This window comes from Enoplosus armatus, chromosome 17, assembly GCF_043641665.1.
Source record: "Enoplosus armatus isolate fEnoArm2 chromosome 17, fEnoArm2.hap1, whole genome shotgun sequence".
NCBI classification, from domain to species: Eukaryota; Metazoa; Chordata; class Actinopteri; order Centrarchiformes; family Enoplosidae; genus Enoplosus; species Enoplosus armatus.
In genome coordinates, this window is record NC_092196.1 from 1,363,436 (window position 1) to 1,385,938 (window position 22,503).

The 22,503-nt window shown below is 44.3% G+C and overlaps 1 protein-coding gene across 1 annotated transcript; it reads left to right on the top strand.

The window, feature by feature from the left end:
- Positions 1 to 7,685: 7,685 nt before the first annotated feature.
- fbxl16 (F-box and leucine-rich repeat protein 16) lies at positions 7,686 to 15,614 on the top strand. Its single transcript, XM_070923966.1, has 6 exons — positions 7,686 to 8,393; positions 10,383 to 10,625; positions 13,239 to 13,504; positions 14,028 to 14,112; positions 14,504 to 14,567; positions 15,466 to 15,614. Exons 1-6 carry the CDS (start codon positions 7,686 to 7,688, stop codon positions 15,612 to 15,614), a joined length of 1,515 nt encoding a protein of 504 aa, XP_070780067.1.
- The last annotated feature ends 6,889 nt before the right edge of the window (positions 15,615 to 22,503 follow it).

Genomic DNA, 22,503 nt, shown 5'->3' on the forward strand with positions numbered 1-22,503 from the left:
TCTACCGAGCACACTGGACCTACTACAGTTTGCCGACCGTCCCAACTGATCAACAGGAATTTCTACTCCTGCACCATCAAGAGCATCCTGACGGGGGAACATCACTGCCTGCTATGGTTCTGCCTAGAAGTGGTGAATTTACAGGTCACGGCAACCTAATACGATATAGTCTCTGGCTTTTGTTTGGCATCGGGAAAAAATGTTGCACGTTTTTGATCCCACGTTAGCTTAGTTAGCACACATTAGGTCAGGGGGATAACTTGGCTTGTTTACTATATTACTCAACTTTACCGTCACCCTGAATTTCCCCCCAAACTCCGGCAGTTCAGCAAAGCTAACAAGTGCTTGACAGTATATATGACAAAAGGGAAGAAATAGTGAAATATTCGTACCGAACAGCTGATTCGACTGACAAAAGACATGAAACTTTAAATATCTCCGGCCATTATGAGCAATGATGCAAATCAATACTGTGATGTGAGGATTTTAATTCATATTTACCACCTGCACTTTTATTTTGAGCAAAATTCTGAATATAAGTAACACAACTTATCAGGGTATGTTTTTATTGCGATGTTTGCTACTGAAGTAAAGTTGCTGTACATATAATATAAAAAAAATATAAAAGTGCTATATATCTCCTATTACGATGCCTGCATGATTTCTACATATTTTTCCGGTGTCAGAATCAGAATCAGAAATACTTTATTGATCCCCAGGGAGGGAAATTACACAGTTACTCAGTAGTGGGATGCCGCCACCAGTACACGAAATGATTGTGTAGTGTTGATTTTGTGTATTATTATTATGTTAGTGGGTTGACAGGCTGGAAAGAGTGTGAGATGCAGCCTGCAGACAGAACAGGAGCAGCTGCAGCGAGCGCTGCTGGATGCTGGATTGGAGGGGCTGCTGAGTGTTCGTCTCTCATAATGCTTCGTCCTCGCTAATATCATTTCGGCTTATCACGATGTATTATTGCTTTGCCGACACGGATATGCCTAGTGGGGAAGACAGTCTCTCTCAGTCTGTCATGAATGATCAATTATAGCGTCAGGCGGATTGATTCAAACTGCGTGGGTCATGTTGGTCTGCTGCTTACTGTAGGAGCCCTGCTGTGCCTTCACTATCGCACTGTACCAAGCAGAAGCGATCCTGACAAAGTCGTCTCATTTTCCTCCCATCATGCACCTGTGGCACTGCTCTTGTTATGACAGCTTGTTTGTAGGACCTTCTCAGTACAGAGCACATCAAGTTCAAACTAGTTATGCTATAGTGGAAGGAGCACGAATGTGTATTTATGTATTGAGTATATCTGTATGTTGCTGTGTGTATATAACTTCATTTTTTTAAATATATATACGCATATATACATATATACATACATGTATACACATATGTATATATATACACACACATATATACATAGAATATATATGTACATATGTATATATATGTATACATTTCCGCTGGAGTTCATCCTGAAGCTTGCCGCAATATTTGTATTAAATGGGAGATTAAATAGAATTGAACATGCATTAAAAAAGGTCCCATATTATCATTTCGGCTTTATATTTTTATTCTGGGAGTCCACTAGAGTAGCTTTGCACACTTTTGATTCACAGTTCAAAAAAGTCCTTATGTATCTTCTCCTGGCCCTTTCTGCAGCCCCTCAGTTCACCCCCCCCCCCCCTTTTAGACAAACTGAACAACCTCCAAAAACCTGAAGAGTAGTTCCTGAGCGGAGCGCTCCGATAACTCAGACAGACTGAGCAGGTGGATGAGCGTCCCTGTACTTGGGTGGGTGGTGCTGTGCCGGGAGCAGATGACCTGCTGGGGGGGGGGGGGGGGGGGGGCGTGGCTGTGTTACATTTCCCCATGGACTGAGCGTTTTGATACTCATACTCATATTCATACAGCACCTAGACCTGCTTTACAATCAAACAAGGCATGGAAAAGATGTACTAAACCATCACTTTGGAACTCTGATTAATAATTAGATTGACAACTACAACCAAAATTATTAGCAATAGCTAGTAAAGGTTGAGTGTGTGAATGTGTGCGCCAGAAAGGGTGTGTGTTTCTTTGTTCTGCTTCTATGTGCGTGACATGAACACACGTGTCAGGCCAAAGCAAAGAAAGCGGGAGCCTTGAATTTCCTCTCTGCATATCTGGCTATGTTTAAGGCCTGTTTGAAGTGTGTGTGTGTGTGTGTGTGTGTGTATCCGTGTAAGACACCACAACAATAGATCTCAGTAAACCGGACCAATTCATGTACATAATACATGATAGTCCAGGGATGTTAGGTAACGCGAAGGGATTGGAGGTAGAGGTGCGACTGTTTACGTAATGGCTTACCGTTTCCAAGTAAAAGTTCAGTTTAATTCGTCTGTGGTGCTCCAATGGCCACCACACCTGCTCTGTTGTGCTATGTAGTTGGTATTCGCATTAGCATTGGGGAGTTTACAGCTACCTGTCTACACCTTAAGGGAGGAGTGGCCGCGGTTACCCACTCCTAATCCCCAGTCGTTGCACGTTTCACATTCACATTCACAAAACATGTACCTGTGCGGCCTGTTATCGAAGTTAATGCTGTGTTCACTGACGCCTGCAGCTGCGGAATGAAACGGTAATCTCACCGTCTCATTATTGACGCGGAGATATAAAGAAGAATGACTGAGCTCCAGTGGAAAAACTGCATGGGATTATTATAGTTATTTTTCTCAGAAATTAACCATTAACTATGCACAACACAAGGCACAGATCCTGACCTCGTCATTATACATTTTGAACACTATGAGTTAACTGCTTGTTTGCGCGTTTGTTCAATCTGAAGTTAAAGGATAAGGGCCTCAAGGTGGCTCCTGCATTATTACCTAATTCTGAGGCCCCGTCTTGAAGAGGGCTGCTGTGTTGAAATCTAGTTTTAATACCAGCAGCATCACAGTTGATATTGTTCTTACAGGTTGCAAACTCTTAAATACATTTGCATTGAATGAAATTATCCACAAAACTAACAGAGGGTAGGGGTCAGATCAGGGGCCCACAACTCACTTTTGCCCTAGACCCCCTGCAAATTTCCCCACTGAGGGATTAATAAAGGATTATCTTATTTTATCTAGGGCAGGGATACTCAACTTGCTTTGCCCGGGGGCCACTTTTGCAAGATGCCATGAGGCCTAGGGCCAGTTATTAAGCAAACATTAATAGGCCTTTCTGCCAGAAAGCCTTTCGAACATGTGGTTAACGTTGTGAAACGGTCGCGGTTTGGTTAGGTTTAGGCTCCAAAACTACTCGGTTAGGATTAGGTAAATAAGTCAATGTTGACTTTTGGTTTCACACAGGACACAAACCTCAGTCTCCTGGGTGAGAGTCCCGTCTTTCTGTCAGAAAGCCTTTCTGGCAGAAAGCCTTGGAGGCAAACCTCTCCCACGTGTCCCAAGCAGGTCAGGTGTCCATGAAGTTTTTGAAACCAAGCTTCTGCTCACTGCACAGATTGCTGATAGGTTGATATGCGCCTTCCCAAGTAACAGCCAAGGGACATTATTGAACATTTACTAATTTGTATAAACAAACCGATATGCCCAGTGTGAATTTACTTATATTCAAAATTATCACGGGTCAGATTTGGCCCACGGGCCGTAAGTCGAGTATCACTGCCCAAAGACTACATCTACAGTACGCAGTCTAATTTTTAAAACACCGTTTTTGTGCAAAAACGACTTGCGTCCCCACCAGTGTTTCCAGGTTGTTTTAGTACAGTCCTCTGTCCACAGCGAAACACCTGGACAACACGAATCTTCTCTTCTTTGTCCTCTTTTCAATTGGCAAACAACAAAACTGCATCACAGCCAGCATTTGGTAAGGAGTGGGCCAGACAGCCTGGCTGAGCAAATCATTATTTCACGGTCACAATGTTGCCTGACAAAGTTAACATAAATACAGGTTGTGCTGTGTCATTGGTTATATCAACACGAGTGATCGCAGACAAAATGAGCGAGGACAGACAGTGTGTGGAGGAGTATCTCATGAGTACTACCTGTCAATCAGCAGTCATTCCCAAGTTGCAATCAACACAAACACAGGTTAATGACAACAGCTCTGCTGTATGTTCAGCTTTATATTGACATTGAACATGAAAGATCACAGAGAAAGAGGTGACCGGAGGTTATCTTCGTAACTTAACTGCAACTGACCCTCCCTCATCACTCTGTTTACCTTGTACACACTGAAAACACCAAGCTGACATTTTAAGATTTATACAAAGATTTTTTTTAAGATTTTTATGTAAAAAAAAAAAAAAAAAAGTCTATGGGTGAGGAAAGGCAATTTCAATCTGAAGAGAAAAAGGCGTGAAATGAAGAGGAAACAGCTGGCTTTGTGTGGATGTACTCCCAAGTTACATAATCCGGCCCTGGGTGTAGCTCAATCGGTAGAGCGGATGAGTCATTCATTTAAGAGGTTGGTGGTTCAATCACTGGCTCTGCATCTTGAAGTGTCCTTTATTACGGCCTGAGAACGAAAGTGCAAAGAACCTAATATGATTATTATTATTATTATTATTATTATTAGGGCCAAGCACAAAATTGCTCGGCCCTTGATATATAACAATACTATGCTAGGCGTTTGTGTTGTGAAGTTTTCATGGAACACCATTGCATAAGGCGGACAATTTGCATGTTTCGGAGGGGGCTCGACAGCGCCACCTAAACATTTCAACAGTAGTAGCGCTTGTGGTTTCGTTTCCCCTAGATGTACAAAATTTGTTAGGCACATGTAATATGTCCAGACTTACAAAAAAAAAAGCCCCCTGATGCCCTCCCATAAACTCAACAGGTAGTCATTTTTAACAAAACTCACAAACTCCTCCAATTTCACAATTTCAGAGCCTTGTCAAACAATCGCAAGTGATAGCATCAAGGCTGCTGCTCAAGTGCTCAAGTGCCAGGGCCAATGGTCTGTGGCACTGAAAGTGCAAGGGACCTATTGTTGTTGTAGAGATGTCGCAATTGAGCTTGGGCGTGGCAGGTCAGCTCTAAAAGTGCCCCCAAATTACTTTTAGCCTTCAAAGTATACTTGAAAACGCGGGGCAATTTACATATGTGGAACTTTCCGAACCCTAACCCTAGAGGATTCAACAGATTCACTTCAAGTTTGGTTGGCTTAACCTTAAACGTGTGACGCCAAGTTACCAAGCTTTTGAGTTTTCACGAAGCGCAGCTACCGCGGTGAGGCCAACAGTTTGCGTGTATCGCCATGAAAAAAGGAAGCCCCTTTAAAAATGTTACCACATATGTCAGAAGTAGTGAAAGTTTTTATTTGGCTGTGACAATATGGCTCGATAGCGCCCCCCCCCCCCCCCCCCCACACACAAAATAAACAACAAACAACAAAGTAGCCCCCGCCGCACATTTCACCCAGATGCACAAAATTTGGTGGCCACACGTAACATGTCAAACTTCCAAAAAAAAGCCCCTTGGTGCCATGCCCTACACCCAACAGGAAGTCGGCCATTTTGAATTTAAGGTGCAATTTTAGTGTGTTTTTTAAATTTTTTTTTTTAGCTCTACTCCTCCTAGCACATTTACAGGGTCCACCTCAAATTTGGTCAGCAACATCTGCATCAATCTTCATAATGCAAAATGATCAAAGCTATTGAGGTTGCACGGAACGCAGCTGAAACAGGAAGCTGCTGTAACTCCACGAATACATTATCAAATCCGACCCACGGACATTCGGAGCCATATCCACCAAGCAACCACATTAACAACGCGCAGCTGCCGCTCCCTCCGACATGCGCAAGGGGGATGCGAGGACCCACTCGCTGCTCACGTGCAGCTTCAGTTGTACATTAAAATTCGATCGAGAGAAGTGCTTTGAGCTGTTACATTCAAATTTGGTTCGGTTGTAATGTTTTTACTACCAACTTCAACAGAAGGCCCTGTTTTTAACGAACACACAACATTTTCTCACACTGTGTGTTCAGACACAGGATCAGTGCGGATTCATTACAGTAAGAGCCGACTCTTTAGAGAAAGACACATGCTGCCATCGTGTAACTGTATTTGTATTAGGAAAAAAAGGAGTTGGAGTATAAATAACTTGCTACGGTTATTATGCGATAATATTGCAAAACGTAGCCAAAATGAACATTGGGGACCACAGTGTCGTCCATGTGTTTGCATTTGCGGAGATAAGTGCTGTATTGTTTCCTCTGGTGGATCACAGCCAGCAGAGCCTGCAGATGCTTCAGCATCCCTGCCTCCATGCCTGCCAGAGACGCCACAGCCGCATGACATAACAGGCGAAGGAATGGTAAATATAGGTTTTTGCTGCTGTAGCTGTGTGCATTCATTACCTCACGGTGAACCTGCGTCATTTTACCTCGCCGGTTACATGTGAGCGAATATCTTTTTTTTTTGTGTCTGTTCCCTGATGGGCTAGCCTGACATTGTTCTTAAACGTGTCTCCTTTTTTTTTTTGAGAAACATTTCACAGTGCTTGCTGTAGCCAGTCTAGTTGACAACACTGCTGAATTATGTAATGGATGAACTTAGGTGACAGCGGAGGAAGAGCCAGTCTCTCCATCTGCGGAGGCCTAAGGGACCAACAACAAATACTTCCAATCGGTAACATTTCAAAAACGCTGCTGCGGGGCTCGTATTGAAAAGTGCTCTTGATCGTTTTACGGGCGGCCGTGTACACGGAAGTAGGTGCACGCGTAAATGGATGTAGCAGGTGTTAATAGCGCAGCTGGTCGTGTCAGTGGAGTGGGACAAAGAGATGCTGTTTTGTGTGCGAAGCCCTGTAGTCAGCATGTTACATAACTGAGCGGTTTGAGCCTGTGAGCTGTCTTTCTGCGGCTGATACAGTGAGATCACAGAGTGAGACCGGGCTGGATGAGGCCATGGGCCGCGGCATTCAATTTACACTATGATGCGTTTTTTCACTGGGATACAATGTCCAGCTCTAATGAATGCAAAGACAACAAAAGAGACGCCGGCCTATTCAAACGGCGTGCCGATGATAGTGTACGGCATTTTGGACTCAGCCGGCTGCAAACTGGTTTTCAAGTATCAAACACATCCTTATTTTTGTCGGCGACGGTCAGACAAAATAGATCATTTGAAATAGAGAAGGTGTCAGGTGTATGCAATTTTAGATCATCATCATGTTAAGTCTTGATACAGTACACGTTCTGGAATATCAGTTCCTTCTTAACCTTGAAACTATGAATTTGACGAAATAATCTACACTCAAAGTCCACTTACGTCTCGCGGTCTACATCAGAGGATGGAGCTGTGGTGGGAGCTGGTACAACTGCAAGCATGCGACCCGAGTCTGAGCGTTGTGGTGGTGTGCCAGTAAGTGATCGTGTGCGGCGGGAGGTGGCAAGTTTTGCAAGTGCAGTGTGTTAAAAGTGTCCATTAGTGTCCACACAGAACGCTAGGCTGTAATATGTGTGTGTTCAGGACGCTTCAGTATGTTCTCCAACGTCACCAAAACCATCAGACAGTACGGCCATACTCAGAGTTCTTCTATCAGTCATAGCAGATACTTCAGTAAGTAATTACTGAGTTCAAGAAAACATGGAGGGATTGTGTGATTATAGCTGTGTAGCCACTCCGTTGGTTTCAGTGTTTAACAGCACACTGTGGATCTTTTCTTTCTCTTTCACCAGGTTCCCAATGTTGAACATGTCCACCCCCAGCGAGCTGAAGCCTCCCTGCGTGACTCGCAACGGCATGGTGAAGTTGCCCCCCAGCCAGCCCAACGGTCTGGGCAGCGCGAGCATCACCAAGGGGACACCTGCTGCCAAGAACCGTCTGTGCCAGTCCTCCTCGGTACCCTCCATCCTGCCCCCTCCGCCATCGTCCCTTCCCTACCACCACCACCACCACCTGGACGGCCCTGGCATGCCCAACTCAGCGGCCTCTTTCTTGGGCTCTGACATGGAGCCTGGGAAGCCTTTGATGGGCCTGAAGCCGTCCTTTCGCCAGCTTCCCCCCCTCACCCTACCCAAACCCATGCTGCTGGAGCGCCAGCTTGTCCTGGATGAGAAGCTGCTCAACCGATTGCTCTGGTACTTTACCACAGCTGAAAAATGCGTGCTGGCGCAGGTATGCAAGACGTGGCGCAAGGTGCTGTACCAGCCCAAGTTCTGGGAGGGCGTGACACCCATCTTGCATGCCAAGGAGCTATATACCCTGCTGCCCAATGGGGAGAAGGAGTTTGTCAGTCTGCAGGCTTTCGCCCTGCGTGGCTTCCAATCTTTTTGTTTAGTGGGCGTGTCAGACCTGGACATTTGTGAGTTCATCGACAACTACCCGCTGTCCAAAAAAGGCGTTCGCTCAGTCAGCCTTAAGAGGTCCACCATCACAGATGCCGGTTTGGAGGTGAGTCAGGATGTTTTATGGAAAAGACAAGAGGTTATTGGATAAAAGTAAGAAATGGTCCCGCTTTCTGATCTGTTCCTGTTTCAATTTGCTGTTGATACAAACTCAAAACTTCCTCCATGTTTACCTGTTGTCTCCATAGATTTAGTATAAATCTCAATACTGTTTTCATTCATTCCATTGTTGTACTGATGGAAACATTTACCTCATGAGACATTAAAAAGGTACAGGTACAAGTTTTTTACTGGTCCTTATTGCAGACCCGCCAGTTATTTCAATACTGGCCTTTGCGTGAGAAGTTACGGTACTCCAGGTCAGTGCAAGCTGGCACATGCAAAAACTAGAGCTGAACCCGTTTACCTTTTAGTATGATTTCGGTCATGAGTCTGCGCCTAAGTGGAAACGTTTGAACGTTGGGCGGCGTCCCTTGTTTGTGTTTGGGTAAGAGAGCAGGTCAGACGGCAGTGGAAACGCATTTGAAGACCCTGATTTTTTTCCATTGACTTACGTTCTCATAATATCTGCCTTTCTGCTGTTATATTCCATTTCTAGGCATAATACAAGCGTAATGCCTGCAGAGTTTTTTCCTCAGATGGCTGTTGGTACCTGCTAGGCTCGGCTGCTATTCTGGGATGAGGGGATGGTTGCCATGGAGAAAGCTGTAATTGTTGGCTACATGATCATTATTCTTTATATATATATATATATATATATAGGTGTCCATGCTCTGAGAGTATGGAGTATGTTTAATATAAGTGATATAATCCAAAGTCAACTACAAAATGTTATTTCGTCCTCTTTTTTTTTCCCACATTGTTTATTGCATCTTATTTGCATTTAGTTCCAGCTGTTTTTGATGATGATGATGCCCTTATTTAATATTATACAAACATTTAATAAATGCTTTATAATATAGTATAACTGTTCATACTGCAGCCTCAACTCATGGGTGCCCTCAGGAGTTATAGTTGTTGACAAATCTGATATTTATTAAATGTTTGTTATTTAGCATAATGCACATCCATGACACCGTTTCTCACCAGTTTAACCACCGAGTCATGTCTCTTATGTAAGTCGAAATACCGCTATGTTATGAATTACTTCCAAATCATTTCCCATTGTTTGCCATTGACCCTAACCGACCACGAACGCAACAAGTTTACTTGAAAAGGTGCAAAACAAAAGATGCATTAAACTCTTCTTGTGAAAGTGAAGCCGGATGATGTAACATTTTATAATCCTGAGTCTTTGAGTTTATTTGATTATTTCACAATCTTTTTTTTTTTTTTTTTTTTAAATATTGAACACATTGGATCTCCATGTGAGAGTCAACTTCCCTGACAATGCTACAATCACAGCTGATGTGTCTATACATAAAGTATTATCTCCGGTGCAGAATTCAGTGAAACTAAAGTGAATGTGCGAGCAAACCAAGCAGGTTAACCAGTTGGTTCTGGTAAATGGCATTGCAGCTGTGGAAGGAGGTATTAACCTGTGCAGGACTCTGCGCTTTGCAAAGTGGTCAGGGTTCACGTGAGCGACTTGTAGTAACTATCTAAAAACATGCAAAAGAAATACTGGTATGACCCTTTTACAGGAACTGCGAGTAGCATTTTAACATCACAAAAAGTGTTCCTCACAGAAGACTGGAGGCCACCAGCCTCAGATTTGGTGCAAAACAGGAAGTGTGTGTTCCTTACACTCTAAATGAATTGTTCAGAGTCTTTGCACAAGAAAACCTACAATTATATTAATGTTTAAGCATACTGCATGAAGACACAGCCAACAGATGATGGCCAGTGGTCTAAGACACATAACTCGGGACCTTTGTAACATGTTGTCCCATTGCTGTTAAGGCACACATACCTCAAATCCAGAATTCTGCTGCTTTTCTGATTCATCAGGTACCGCCTGTCTGCTCCGTATCTCTCTGTAACCACGCTTCACCAGCTCCACCAGCGTATCAAACTGGTGGCCTTTATGTTGCAGGTCATGTTGGAGCAAATGCAAGGCCTGATGCACCTTGAGCTGTCGGGCTGCAACGACTTCACGGAGGCCGGCCTGTGGTCCAGCCTGAACGCCCGGCTAACTTCCCTCAGTGTCAGTGACTGCATCAATGTGGCGGATGACGCAATTGCTGCTATCTCACAGCTCCTGCCCAACCTATCAGAGTTGAGCCTCCAGGCCTACCACGTCACTGACACGGCCATGGCCTATTTCACAGCCAAACAGGTAGGACGTGAAAACAAGAGAAATCGGCTGCCCACATGTCAATTCTCATTGTGGACCTCAAGTCTGTGTCTGAGTTTACACACAATATATTTTATTTTCCATTAAAGTCTTATCCTTATTATTAATAATAATATCAGCATTTGTCACAGTAATGAAAAAACAAAAAGCCAGTTGGTTTGGTGGAAACAAAACTAACTTGTTGACAAATTTCTTGTTAACCAAAGCTGGTCTAGTCTGTTAACAATGGATCATTGACTATGTGTAACGTGATAAGGGCCAGTCTCACCGAGAATTATCACTGACTCTGTAGTTCCCTTCAGCGCTCTAGGATTTTTAGTTTTTAGTCACTGAGTTTTGAAATAAAGGTAAAAAAACGATGGTATAAAAAAACTACTCAGGAGCAGGGCCATGCCTCAACCACACCTCTAATCACCTGCCGAGCTTACTTATACCTGGTCAACCCATCCTGTTCAGGCCGTCTCAGTTTTCTCGATGACGGGCCGTGCTTTCGCGCTTAATCTCGCGCTTTCAAAAAAGTCTCAGACTCATGCTACCTCCGAATTACACCAATACCCAACTCAGGATGGATCCTGAACTGCAGATCAAATCAGGCGTTCCCTTCAACCGCTGTGACAGCGAAGCCAGGTTGTTTCGACTCTACTCAGCCTCCAATACTCCAGCCGCAACAAACCCTGAGCCTTCCCGTGCCTCCAAGGGCCAGTATCATCAGCACCCCCCCTAGCGGGACCCAGGTCGTGTTTCCCTCTGTGCCTGCTCCCCATGTGTCTGACCTTTCTCAGGTTATTTCGTTATTCTTTTCACCCTTGTACCCCCCCCAATTCTTCCCATCCTCGACACTTCCTTCAGCCACACACAGTAATACAGCCCCTGCTCTTATATTTCTCTGATAGCCAACACAGCAGCCCAAGAGCCCCACCACTGGCGAACCTACTTGGCTCTTCAAGATTTTATGTTGGATCCTTACTAAGAACGGCAAACTTACCTTACGTTCTCCATCTTCTCGGTGTCACTCCTCCATCCTCGTCTCCACGCCTCAGAACTCTGTCCCCCTTTGTCTGCAGAGAAAACCTCAGGGACTTGTACCTCCATAGAGTTTTTAGGGATCACTCTGCACTCTGGTATTTCTTTCCAGACGTCTTTGCCCACATAGAAAACTGCTTCTATCTCCTAGCAGACAGGTGCCCCAAACGCCAACTGATAGCCCTTCTTGCCCACGTCAATTATGCCACGCGCATAATCCCTCAAGGGAAATCCTTCCCAACCAAAGCAGCAGCCGTCCCTTCTCTACATGATCGGGTCGCCCTGGATGACACGTGCAAAATGAAAATGCGTCGTGGCAACACTTTTCTGTCTTCTTGGAACAACATTTCCTTCTTCCTTTAATGACATCACTCAAGCCGAAGACATTCAACGCTACACTGACACCGCTCCTTCCGTAGGACTTGGTAGCTACTATGGCGTTAGATGGTTTGCTTCCACTTACTCCTCAAAGTTCAGATCCCAAGAGAGATTCCCACTCTCCCTTGTCTGTGCTACATCGCACCCCAGAATCGGACTAGCTCCACAGCTGGACAGTCTTTCAAACACCTCGCAAGAAGGCATCCTTAACGACCTCACCCACTGTATCTAACTGGCTGGAATCATTTCAAGGCTTATCACACTGCATACCACTGCCTGTTTCCTCTCTAGACTTCATGTCTCCCTGCAATTTCATCACCCACGCTTGTTCCATTCTAAAAATCCGCTCCTCTACCCTCCAGACCTACCTCCCATACCCACATCTCCATGCCAACGGCCTAACTCTAGAATCCACGTTCTTGCTGGCTTTTTCTCAGTTTCCTGCAGTGTTCCGAATTCGCCCCAACTCCATATACCTATAACCCTTCTCTGAAATCCCAGTCTGACATCACCATCCGTACTTCCAACTCTCACATTCACACTCTGGAGAAGTAAACTGACCAGTAGGGTGCCTCGTTCTACATTTTCCCTCTAGACTCCTACCTCAGCCCGTACGAGCCACTGACCAAATACATCAGTTCCAGATACGCCGCCAAGGCCTCAACGCAAGACCAACTCTTTCTCACAGAAACAGGGAGAATGGCCACTTGATTCTGGTTTCACAGACATTTTCACCAATTCCCCTGCATTTCCACAGTAGCCGGACTTGGCGTAACAATCTTAACCTCCGTCAAGCTCACCTCAGCTCCAGTTAAATCCGTTGACTCTTTTGGGGGCCCATGATCGGCTCGAGTGACCCTACTCCGGAGACGGATCTCCTCCCCAGCTTCTAATACATCCATCCCAGACCGGCTTAAACAACTTCCTCCCCTTCCTCACATCCATTCACCCAACTTGACCTTATTTCATTAAACCTTTAAAATCCGTTGTGGCGCGGTCCTTGCTAGTGAAAGAACATTAATATGGAAACTTGTCAGGGGCCAAGTTTAGGTAGTGGAAGGTGTCTGATTTTGGTATTGAGCCTGTATCCAGGAAACGTTTTGAACTGATTTATTTGGAGATTTTGATAAACTAAGGTATGGTTGTAGCTGGTGGCACATAATCAAATAAACTGAAATTACGTTCCACCCACAGGGCTACACCACCCACACTCTGCGGCTTCACTCCTGCTGGGAGATCACCAATCATGGTGTGGTCAACATGGTGCACAGCCTTCCCAACCTGACTGCCCTCAGCCTCTCTGGTTGCTCCAAGATCACCGACGATGGCGTGGAGCTGGTTGCTGAGAACCTGCGTAAGCTCCGTAGCCTGGACTTGTCCTGGTGCCCTCGGATCACTGACATGGCCCTGGAGTACATTGCCTGTGACCTGCATAAACTGGAAGAACTGGTACTGGACAGGTGTGTTTGTGCTTCCGTCCTTGATTGAGACTCATATGTGCGGAGGTGGGTTAAAGTAGCCATAACTGCACTGAAGTCACCGATTGCTCAAACAGAAGTAGATTTCAAAGTAATCACCAAGAGTAAGAGCTTGTGGAAATAGTAATTGAACGCCTATACGAGGGGCCAAGGAAGCCATCTTTTCTGGGGCTTCTACACTCACGTTCAAGTAGTTTTGATGCTACTCAACAGCATATTTAGGGGGGCTGGATCCAAAACGGAAGAGAGACTATTGAAATGAATGAAAACATCTAATATAGCGGGCAGGATTAGCCTTAATAGTTTCATTGTAGAAAAATGCTATTCCCCGGCAGTGTAACACACACAGTGCATGTGCGTCCTAGCTTGAGAGAGACATGGAGATCTTGTGACTGTGGACGTGGATCGGAGTACGCCGAACTACAGCTGGGCGATACTGACCGATACCTGTCCATGTCGTGGTCGATTCACGTGCGCTGCCGTGTGTCTCGTTTTCTACTTTCAGGTGTGTGCGGATCACAGACACCGGCTTGGGCTACTTGTCCACCATGTCATCGTTACGGAGCCTCTATCTGCGTTGGTGCTGTCAGGTAACACAAAACACACACACACAAAGATACAACAAAGCATGGGAAGAGTTTACGCCACACTGGATTTTCTTGGGGAGTTTAGACGAGCGGATGTTCCACTATTTATCATTTAGCTACCAAGATTCCAGACTGTGGGAAAAACATGAAATCAAAAACATCAATCTACAAGTTCAGAGTTTGCAAATTGATTTCATGACCCGCAATCATTTCTTTCACTGGACAAACGAAAGCCTCGACTTTTAATGTTTTAGCGATTTTATCGGTATGAAAGTGATACGAACAATTGCTCTTTCCCTTCACGTCAGTCACACCGTCACAGTGATTGGGGTTTCTGATGTAATGGTCTTTAATTGAAATACTTCTGTGTGTGTGTGTGTGTGTGTGTTTGCAGGTGCAAGATTTTGGACTGCAGCATTTGTTTGGAATGAGGAGTCTTCGTCTGCTGTCTCTCGCTGGTACGATTTATTGCTGCCCTCTCTCCCCACCGAATGTCTTTGTTAGCATTGAAATGTGACCTGACCCTGTCTGTATTCTATCCACAAAATCTCAACAAAAAACCCCAAAAAACGAAAAAAAACAAACCTTTTGTCGCTTGCATGGATGAAATCATTTGTAAAGCGGTAAGTAAAAGAAGCAAGAACATACCTGTATGGTAAAGAGAGTCTCAACTCTTATCTATATCCATATTTTTCCACAACTCCTGTGTGTGTGTGTTACATTTACTTTGCGTTTCAGTAACCGATATTATTCAGTGACTTGCATCATCGTCTACTGAGCTCGCCACTGTCCTTCAGTGTGTTCAGACCGCTCGCGCCCCAAGCTGTTCGCAACAAAGACGTCATTGTGCAGAAATTGTGGCATGCAGCAAACATCTAGAATTAACTAGGTTTTATACAAATCTTAGAACATTGTGGCTGGTCTATTAATCTGCTGTTTATACAATTTATATATATATATATATATATATATATATATATATATATATATATATATATATACAGTGCTTAACAAATGTATTAGACCACCTGTCATAAAAATGAGAAAACACAAATATTTTAGAAATCTGTCAAAAACTTGTTTCAAATTAAAAATTGTATTGTTATTTATTAGGCAAATAACAAACTGGAACAACTAAATAGTCCTTATTCAGATATATTAACCACAAATCTTAATATTCTGTACGACCTCCTTTGGCCCTGATAACAGCTTGCATTCTTTGCAACCACTAAAACAAATGTTTCTGTTCAGGAATGCAAGTAAATAACTGTAATTTGGCATCTCAATCAAAAAATAATAATGTGCTTCAATAATGTGCTTTAATAATGTGCCCCTCCTGCTCTGTGTCCCACCCAGGCTGCCCCCTGCTAACCACCACCGGTCTGTCGGGCCTCATCCAGCTGCAGGAGCTGGAGGAGCTGGAGCTGACCAACTGCCCTGGAGCCACTGCCGAGCTCTTCAAATACTACTCCCAGCACCTGCCCCACTGCATGGTCATCGAGTAAGACCACCGACCCATCGGCCCGACCCATCGACCGACTGATCGCCACACTTCTTACCTTCTTCTTCAACCTCCTCCTCCTTACTCTTCCCCGCTCTTTTTTTTTTTTCTCCCGCAAATGCTAGCCAGGAGACTGAAATGCTCCCACTGTACCGCACCATTCCTCATCACCTGCCCCCCTTTCCTACCCCTGCCCCTACCCCTACCCGTCTTCCTTCCACACCCCGTTGAGTAGACTGACACCCGCAGGTGGACAGAGGCAGGAAGGCAGATGATGGTACGTGCCCAGACCCCAGAGGATGACGGGATGGCGTTTTTTTTTTTTTTGTTTGAGCTTCATTCACGAAGACGCTGGAGTGTGGAGAGCTTGGTGCGACGTCTTGTCTGACAGCAAGCTCCCTTTTATTCAGAATCAACAAGGCGGCTTTTGTTTAACGGAGGAGAGCTTCTCTCAAGAGACTTTGATGATTCTTTTGTTTTTTTTTCTTCCCCCTCCCCTGAATGGATACTGGAGGGGGGGGTGACGTGCGCCGATTCAGACACAGAGCATAAAAGAGAAATTAGGAAAAGGGAAATGGAAGACATTCGTGTTTGTGAGCCGATATGGTGGAACTCACACATGCGCTCGTACGCTGTAAAAAAAAACAAACAAACACCCTCACACATACTGTATATGGTAAGCAAAAAAAAACAAACAAAACAAATGGAAGTCCTCAAGACCATGAGTACTAATGTTTCTATTCCCATCACCCCGTGTAATATAATTGCCGTCGTTCTTTCTCTCAGAGGGTGTCAAGCCACATGCCAGCTGAAGGAAGAGGAGTTCAGTTCAGGAAGTGAATGACAGGGATGGAACTCTCTCTCTCTCTCTCTCTCTCTCTCTCTCTCTCTCGCTCTCTCTCTCTCTCTCTCTCTCTTTTCCTCTGTGTGTGTGAAGTGTGTGTTATGGACTCACAGGTTCCTGTCTTTTTGGGATACCACCACCACCCAACCCACCCAACCACCCACCCACCACCTTTTTTTTTTTTTCCCCCCCCATATCTCTGTCTTATCAGACCCCCCCCCCCCCCCCCCCACACACACACACACACATACACACCCCCCCTCAAAAAAAAACAAACAAAAAAAACACACACACAAAAAAAAAAGTTTACAGTGTTGATTTTGCTCATTGCTCCACCGCCCTCTCATTTTTTTTTTTTTTTGTTGTTGTTGACACATTTAATTTACAGATCGGGGAGGATAAGCTGTTGTAAACTGTGAATGTTGTGGGTTTTTTTGTTTGTTTGTTTTTTTACAAAGGGAAACGAGTCAGCCAGTCAAACGGAAAGCGGAGTGTGCGGAGAGCATTTGACTTGAATAGAAAACTAGGGGATTGCGTGGGCTTAAAACTGGTTTGATATTTCTGGACGCAAACTAATAAATAACTTTAATAATAATAATAATAATAATAATGATAATGATAGCCGAGGGGGGGGGGGGTTGCAAGCGATCTTTCTGTTGGTTTTTGTCCAAATTTGGGGGTGAGGTGGGGGTGGCATCTGGTTTTGGAATTCTTCTTCCTCATCTTTCCATCTTTTAAATGCTGATTTAAAAACAACAACAACAACAACAACAACACACAATCTTTAGCACTTGAATTTGAACTTGTGTGGTCTTGAAGCTGCTGATGCATTGTGTGACCCCTGGCTAACACAAAACAAACAAAAAAACAAAAACAAAACAAAAAAAGGAGGCTAGGGGATTTCAGTATTTTTTTGTTATTTTATTAGAGCCGTTCTTACAGTCTCCCACTACAGGCCCGGTTCAGAAATGACAATTTGGCTTGTGGGGAATCCAGAGTCCAGAGAAATGTATGGATGGCCCTTCATGTCTGGCCTAGCTTAGCTCGATTCATTGATGTCAAAGGGGTCCACAGGGAACACCTCCATTTAGTCTTTTAGCCCCTCAGCGGACGGCTGGTCTAACTACGCCGCGCGTTTGAAGTGTAAATGACGTGTTGCGATCGCCATTTACATGCCAACGTCCCCCGATATCACCGCAAACTGAGGAGAGAGTTTATATGAAACTAACCTTCGGGAGGACGTGGAATGTGTTCAAGACTATGCTCTTCAGTCTTTTCACTTTTCACGATTTCATCTCCACCTCTACGCTAAACCTAAATGACCGTTTGAGCCCGTTCTTGGGGTGTCTTAAAGGGTGATTCTGGTTTATTTCAACTTGGGTCTCACCCCCACCCCCACCCCCCGAATTAACCGAACCCACGTTTGTGATAAAGTTGTTAGATTCCCGTGCACATCGATAAACTGAGCTAAGCACAGCTAGGCTTTGCATTCAACGTGGGGTACAAAAAAAAAAAAAGGATCTGAAAGGGTGTTAACGGGTAAGAAGGGGGGGGGGGGGGGGATAGTAAAGTTTCTCATAAACCAAAGTATTTATTCAACATGACGAAAAATAGGAAAAGGAAAAACAAATAACATAAAATGTGGCTGGTTACCTCTCGCTGTTCGCTGACTCGACTGAAAACGGGCTGACTGTGCACTGTACTGGACAGACCATGCATGTTTTTGTTTTGTTTTGTTTTTTTTAAGTTGGTCTGCATTTTTCTTTCAAGAAGGCTCGAAATCTCTTCATTGTACATAAGTATATTTATTTATTTATCTATTTATTTATTGACATTCATTCGTGTCTTATTTAAAAGGGATTTATTTATTGCAGAGGCATTTTTCAAAAAAGGGTTTTTTTGGTTCATGGAACTTGCTTCAAATTTGGGCCTGAATTAGCTTATGCACCGATTACTGGTTTTGGGTTTTTTTATTTTATTTTCTTCTTCTTCTTCTTCTTCTTCTTCTTCTTCTTTTCTGACATTTCAGTCCCCTGAGTGAAATAATCTACTTATTACACATTTAACACACACACACATACACACACACACACACACACACACACACACACTCTTTTAGACACCAGTGACGGTTCACATCATTAAGACTGCGACTTAAAAGTTTTTTAAAATCTTCATGATGCGCAAGAGTATATTTTTTGTGCAAGTGTGTGTCGACTTTGTATTGCTGTTGGGTCCGTCGTTAAGATCGAGGGGATGAACAGTGATGACAAGTCATGTTTACTGTCATTGTCCTGAATGTGGAAATACAGAGTATGATATACATAAAAAGCATTTGAAGTCTGAGATTGACCTCTTGTCTGTGGCTAAGAAATGTTTACGCCGTCTACTAAAAGGCGGCAACGGGCGAGAGCTCTGATTTTGAAGATGAGGATTCTGTGGAAGCTTATTATGGACAAAACTATTGAAATATATATATATATACACACACACACACACACACACACACACGAGAGATACAAGACAAACCTGAGGACAGGAACTGTCCACTGTCCGCTTTGTTTTTTATGCCACACCTTACTCATGAATTGAGGGTCACCACCTGGAAGTAACACTTACTTAGGTATAGGTGTTCGCTGCCGTGCTGCTGGGGCTCCTTGCAGAGCATACCGCACCAGGAAACTTTGGCCAGCTCATGTTATGAGTTATTAATTGGCTGCATCTGATAGAAACGTTACTAAAGTTTTGGTTTGGGAGAATTAAAGATTAAAAGTAGACAGAATTTTTTTTTTTTTTTTCGTTTTTTAATAGCTGAATTAAATGGGTTTCATCATTTACTTGATCCTCTGTTTCATTTACAGCATCAGATCGGCATGTTTTCAAAAAAACTAAAAACAAAAATGAATGGATGAGTTGACAATGGGTCCCACCCTTACTTTAAAAACATACATCTCCCAAAAAAACGGCCTCTGCGGCTCGATTACCGATCGACACGAAAGCGCTTCGTGCCGTTTTTGCAGTATTTTTTGCTTTTTAATGAGCTTCCAGAGGATTCAAATGTAAGTTTACGTATCATGAACTCTCGCAGATACTAACAACAAACCCAAGGTATATTTTCTTAAAAAAAAAAAAAAAAGAAAAAAGAAAAAGAAAAAAAAGGTAAATAATTCCTGTCACATTCTGTCACCGTCTACAGTCTTTGGTTACGCTTTTGTTACAACCCCCCCCCCCCCCCCCCCCTGTACAGCACAACTTTAAGTAAGCGGTAAAATAAATGCTGACAGTTTACTGATAATGTTGCAATCGACACAGGATCCGTGTGCTCTTTCAGCTGCGTTTAGCCCACCTGTGCCTGCACTTCTCGTGCTTTGACCGAAGGCCGTCTTTGCATGAATGACCAGCAGCTTTTGTGCTTTGGTACTGGCAGATGTTCTAGACCATTTGGAGAACCCCCCCCCCCCCCCCCCCCCCAAAAAAAAAAACCCATAAAATGCTTGTTGACAACAAATGCCAGAGCCAGATGTGGTCAGCAAGTGGTTTGCATATCTGGTAACAATGGAAATGAACAGATTGTGTGTAAAGCTGTGCTATTTACACATGCATATATTGGTATTTTCAACGGCAAAAGGATGGATTGACGGATTCCTGCTGCTCTTAAGCAAATAAAATGTAATGTTGGAAAGTACGGGGTGGACTAAATGACACACAAAAAAACACATTGGTTATCCACGTCTACTGAAAATATGCCCTACAAAAAAAACACGGCGCACAGGACACCCTCCCACGGACCAAAATCTCAATTTGAACTACAACCACCACTTGCAACGTCAAAGATCAGTGGTGGGGACCCTGCCACACAGGCCAGCTTATCACTGGGGAGGAGGATAGAGCAGCAGGTCCCGGGGTCGGGGGGGGGGGGGGTCCTCCAAGCCAACAGGTACAAGCAGTGGATGAATGAAGCAGAATGAAAACGCTGGGGACTCGACAGGGATTTACATCCCAGTACTCCCTTGAAGATCTAACCAGGGCCTTCGAGTCGCAGGGAGTCAGAGCTCAACGCAAACCATTCACCACCACAACTGCCAGACGTGAACGTCGACGGCGGACCAAGTTCAGTGTCAATGATTTAAGAATTCTTGCTTTCTACAATATATATCTTTGCGCTGGCAACAACAGCATGGTTAATAAACTGCGGTTAAAAAGGTATTGCCACAATGTGTACTGGGGAGTGGGAAGGGGGGGGGGGGGGGGGGGGGCCCAAATGCAGACAGCACTCAGCAGGACGACTTCAGAGATGTAACGATGAACAAGGCTTACTGGTAGATGCGGAAAGAGCGGTGAGGGAAGTGAAAACAGGTGAGCAGGTGAATGAGGGAGCATGGTGGAAAAGGTATGAAGGCATCTGGTGGACAGCTCAAGGATCTGGGGAGGTCTGGGGAGTTGGGAGGAAAGTACACTGGGTCTGGGAGAAGCGAGCGGGGGGGGGCCAAAGACGGGGGCCGATACGCAGGAAGCGATATGCACTCTCAAATGTTTTGTTCTATTTTCTGGTTGAAGGGGCACTCCCAAGGATTTTTACCTGAGGTTGAGTTTGTTCCGTCACGAGGAGTGCGGCTCATTCAGTTGTACAATGTCTTCTGGGACTCTGGAGGGAGTTTTCAACAGAAAGCCTGCGTTAGAAACAGGAGGTGTGGGGTTTGAAAGAAGTGGCCATTTAGGAGCCAGGAGGAGCTAATGATAATGAAAGATGCTACGAAGTTGCATGATGAGAAATGTAGGATATGGACGTAAAATCTTTTCTCAATCTTCTCTTTTGTGAGTCCCCCAACTTTCTGTAAGAGCAAAATGAAATCCCCTTTAAATACGTTTGGTGGCTCTCGTGGCCAGATTTACATATTTGGGGCCCCGGGCCAAAAAGTTGCCGTTGGGTCCCTCGTGACCCCATACAGCCCTCTATGCATTGTGTATGTAGCCTCAAAGTTCCCATTAAGTATCATGGCAGCTTCAATATACCCCCAGAAACAGGATGAAAAAAAAAGCTAGGATCATTTTTCCATCTAAAAGAAAGACATGACAGCGATGTTGCATAACTTGCTAACACACAATATACAGTACGTACCTTGTGTTTACCAAGCGCCAACCTCCGGGTCTGAAAAGTGAAGCCAATGCGGAAGTGCCTTTTAAACCTGCATTCCTTCTAATGGCGACTCCACTGGTTGCAAAAAGAAGTCTGATTTCATAGAAGTGTATGAGAAAATGACCCGACTTCTCACTTGATTTATTACCTCAGTGAACATTTTCCTGATGAGTTTGTGGTCTCAATCGCTAGTTTCAAGACTTCTTCAACACAGAATGACGTTCATTTAGTAGATTATGGTCCCATTTAGAGTCAAATAGATGCTGAAGCAGGGTACGCACTTTAGGGTGTGCCTACCTTGTGATTGACAAGTAGCTACCACAGTGACCCGTCAATCAGGATAGCAGCGTTTGGTCGTACTAAAAGACACTCTCGAAGTCAAGTACATTTACAAGCTAACTTTGTTAGCAGCGACTTCGCATGGAGCCAGGTGCGGTCAGGCTGTGCCGGTATAGGTGGGAGTGCATATTGTCTTCGGGTTCTCAGATCCCCCAGCTCCGCCCTCTGAGCACTTCTGGTTCCAAAAAAAAACAAGAGGCAACGGCCAAAACAGCCAAACTCAAGGCTTCAAAACGGTAGTCCCACAAACCAATGGGTGACGTCGCGGTGGCTACGTCCATTTCCTTTACACAGTCTATGACTTCAGCCTCGTGTGGCTGAAATGAGTATTACAACATTTTCTTTTTTCACCTGGCCAGACAAAACTTGGGAAATGGATCACCTGAACTGTATTTTTCTCACAAATAATAAAAGGTCTTAAAAGTCGGAGCCACAAGATCATGCAATAATGCAAGAGTATCCTTGGTGATATCATTTACTGTATGCCACTTAGTGGTGATAACTCAAATTGCCAGATGCTAGGTGACGGAACAGGTCAACACTCCAACACTCCAAGATTTGCTAGTATAAAGA